The following is a 1,603-nucleotide window of genomic DNA, read 5'->3' on the forward strand; positions in this document are numbered from 1 at the left end:
CACACTCACCGGGGGCGCCGGGGCCCTCTCCGGCCGCGCGCCGCCCGCCCGCCGGCCCCAGGCTGTTGACGATGTAGTGCGAGACGCGCGAGCTCTCGGACACCGACAGCACGAAGTCGCCGGGGATGGTGCCCGAGTCGCGCACCAGGAAGGTGCCGTGGCGCTGGCCCTGCAGCAGCGACACCGCCTCAGCCCGGCTCAGCCGCCCCCAGTACCAGCTCGCCCGGTCCTCGCAGTCGAACTGCCCGGCCATGGGCCCTGCGCCGCAGCCCGGCCCTCCGCGCGCCCGCCCGCCACCCAAAATGGCGGCGCCTCTGCTGACCTCACCTTCCGGAAGTGACGTACCCTCCGCGCCAGGGCTCAACGTCATCTCTGTGCGCGGCGACCCCGAAGGGTGGGGGCGGGCTTGCTGCCACCTGGCTGGTCACGTGGTCCCCAACCGGGCGGGAAGGTCTTTTTTAATCCCCGTTTTTACAGAAATAAAGAAATGAAAAACAACCCGTTGCTGTTCAGTGAGAACTGGAAGAAATCCCTGCAGCTCAATTCTAGGGGGCAGCCGGGCGCCCTTTCTGTACAAGAGTGCAGTGCTGACTGACGGCGCGCTTCGCTGTGCGCTTATTTTGAAGAACTTGAAACTGTGCCGAGATGCGTCTAGTAGCTCCCTACTAGGAGCATGACAGCACGTGCCACAATAAACACAGTGATCCTGCCGCTCGAGCTCTGTCCCTCTCTCCTCCTCCCTCCAAAACCAGGGGAATCGCTTTAGGTAGTCAAACATGATCTTTGCATCTCAGTATATATTAATAGCTGCACTTCATACGCACTGAACTGCTTTGGGCTTATGCATCCGCGTAGCGTGCTCAAAACCAAACCAAACCCCTGTCACTCGTGCCCTCCTGGGCGTCACCCTACGCCCTGCAACCGGGCGACCAGGGCAGAGAGCACGGAAGCCGGCTCCGCGCCACCCTCCCGTGCCACAAACGCGCCACTGCAGCCGGGAATAAAACCCTGCGCGGTGCTGCCCTCGCGTGACACGCACCGGGCACTGCAGCCAGGGGACAAGGGCGGAGAGCGGGAAAGTGGCTCGGCGCCGCCGGGCTGTGCACCGGTGCGGCCGGGCGAGAAGGGCGGAAAGACGAGCGGAAAAAGGCCTCGCTTGCTCGGGGCGTCACCGGAGCAGTACCCGCGGACGGGGCCGGCGGGGTTCGCGCTGCTCGGGACGGACACACGAGTCACGGACATTGAGCCCGGCCCGGGGAGCGCGGCAGGGCGGGGATCGGAGCCTAGTGCTCCCGTTGGGCGCTGTCAGGAGTGCGGCGATTGACTCGGAAAGGTGTACAGGCGGGCTCAGTGCAGCTAAGTCCTGCTTCGCTCTGATTGGCCTCTACCGGAGGAGGCGGGCCCTGAAGACTCGCCCGCCCTTGTTTTCATTCTGATTGGCTGCCGGGATTGTGCCCCGATTGGTCCGACTGCGATCCCTTCACCGGGTTGTCCCCCCGCTGAGCCGGAGCCTCTGTCCCGCTGCCGGCTCGAGCCGCGCGCGGACCCGGAGCGCTACGGCACGTGGGCCCCGAGGACAACCGTTTGCTTCTGGGCTGGCGCT

General features: G+C 65.4%; 1 protein-coding gene across 2 annotated transcripts in view; it reads right to left on the reverse strand.

Moving 5' to 3' along the window:
• The window catches only part of CRK (CRK proto-oncogene, adaptor protein), a 21,457-nt gene extending 21,137 nt beyond the window's left edge, over positions 1-320 (reverse strand). The window contains exon 1 of one of the 2 annotated variants that reach the window (XM_019545882.1): positions 10-317. In XM_019545882.1, coding sequence (XP_019401427.1) covers positions 10-253 — 244 coding nt within the window. In that variant the 5' untranslated portion in view covers positions 254-317. Of the gene's footprint in view, positions 1-9 lie in introns of both variants that reach the window. The other variant, XM_019545884.1, reaches the window with a different exon arrangement.
• Between the last annotated feature and the right edge of the window lie 1,283 nt (positions 321-1,603).

This window comes from Crocodylus porosus, unplaced genomic scaffold (genome assembly GCF_001723895.1).
Source record: "Crocodylus porosus isolate Cpor-Errol unplaced genomic scaffold, CroPor_comp1, whole genome shotgun sequence".
Taxonomy (NCBI): Eukaryota; Metazoa; Chordata; order Crocodylia; family Crocodylidae; genus Crocodylus; species Crocodylus porosus.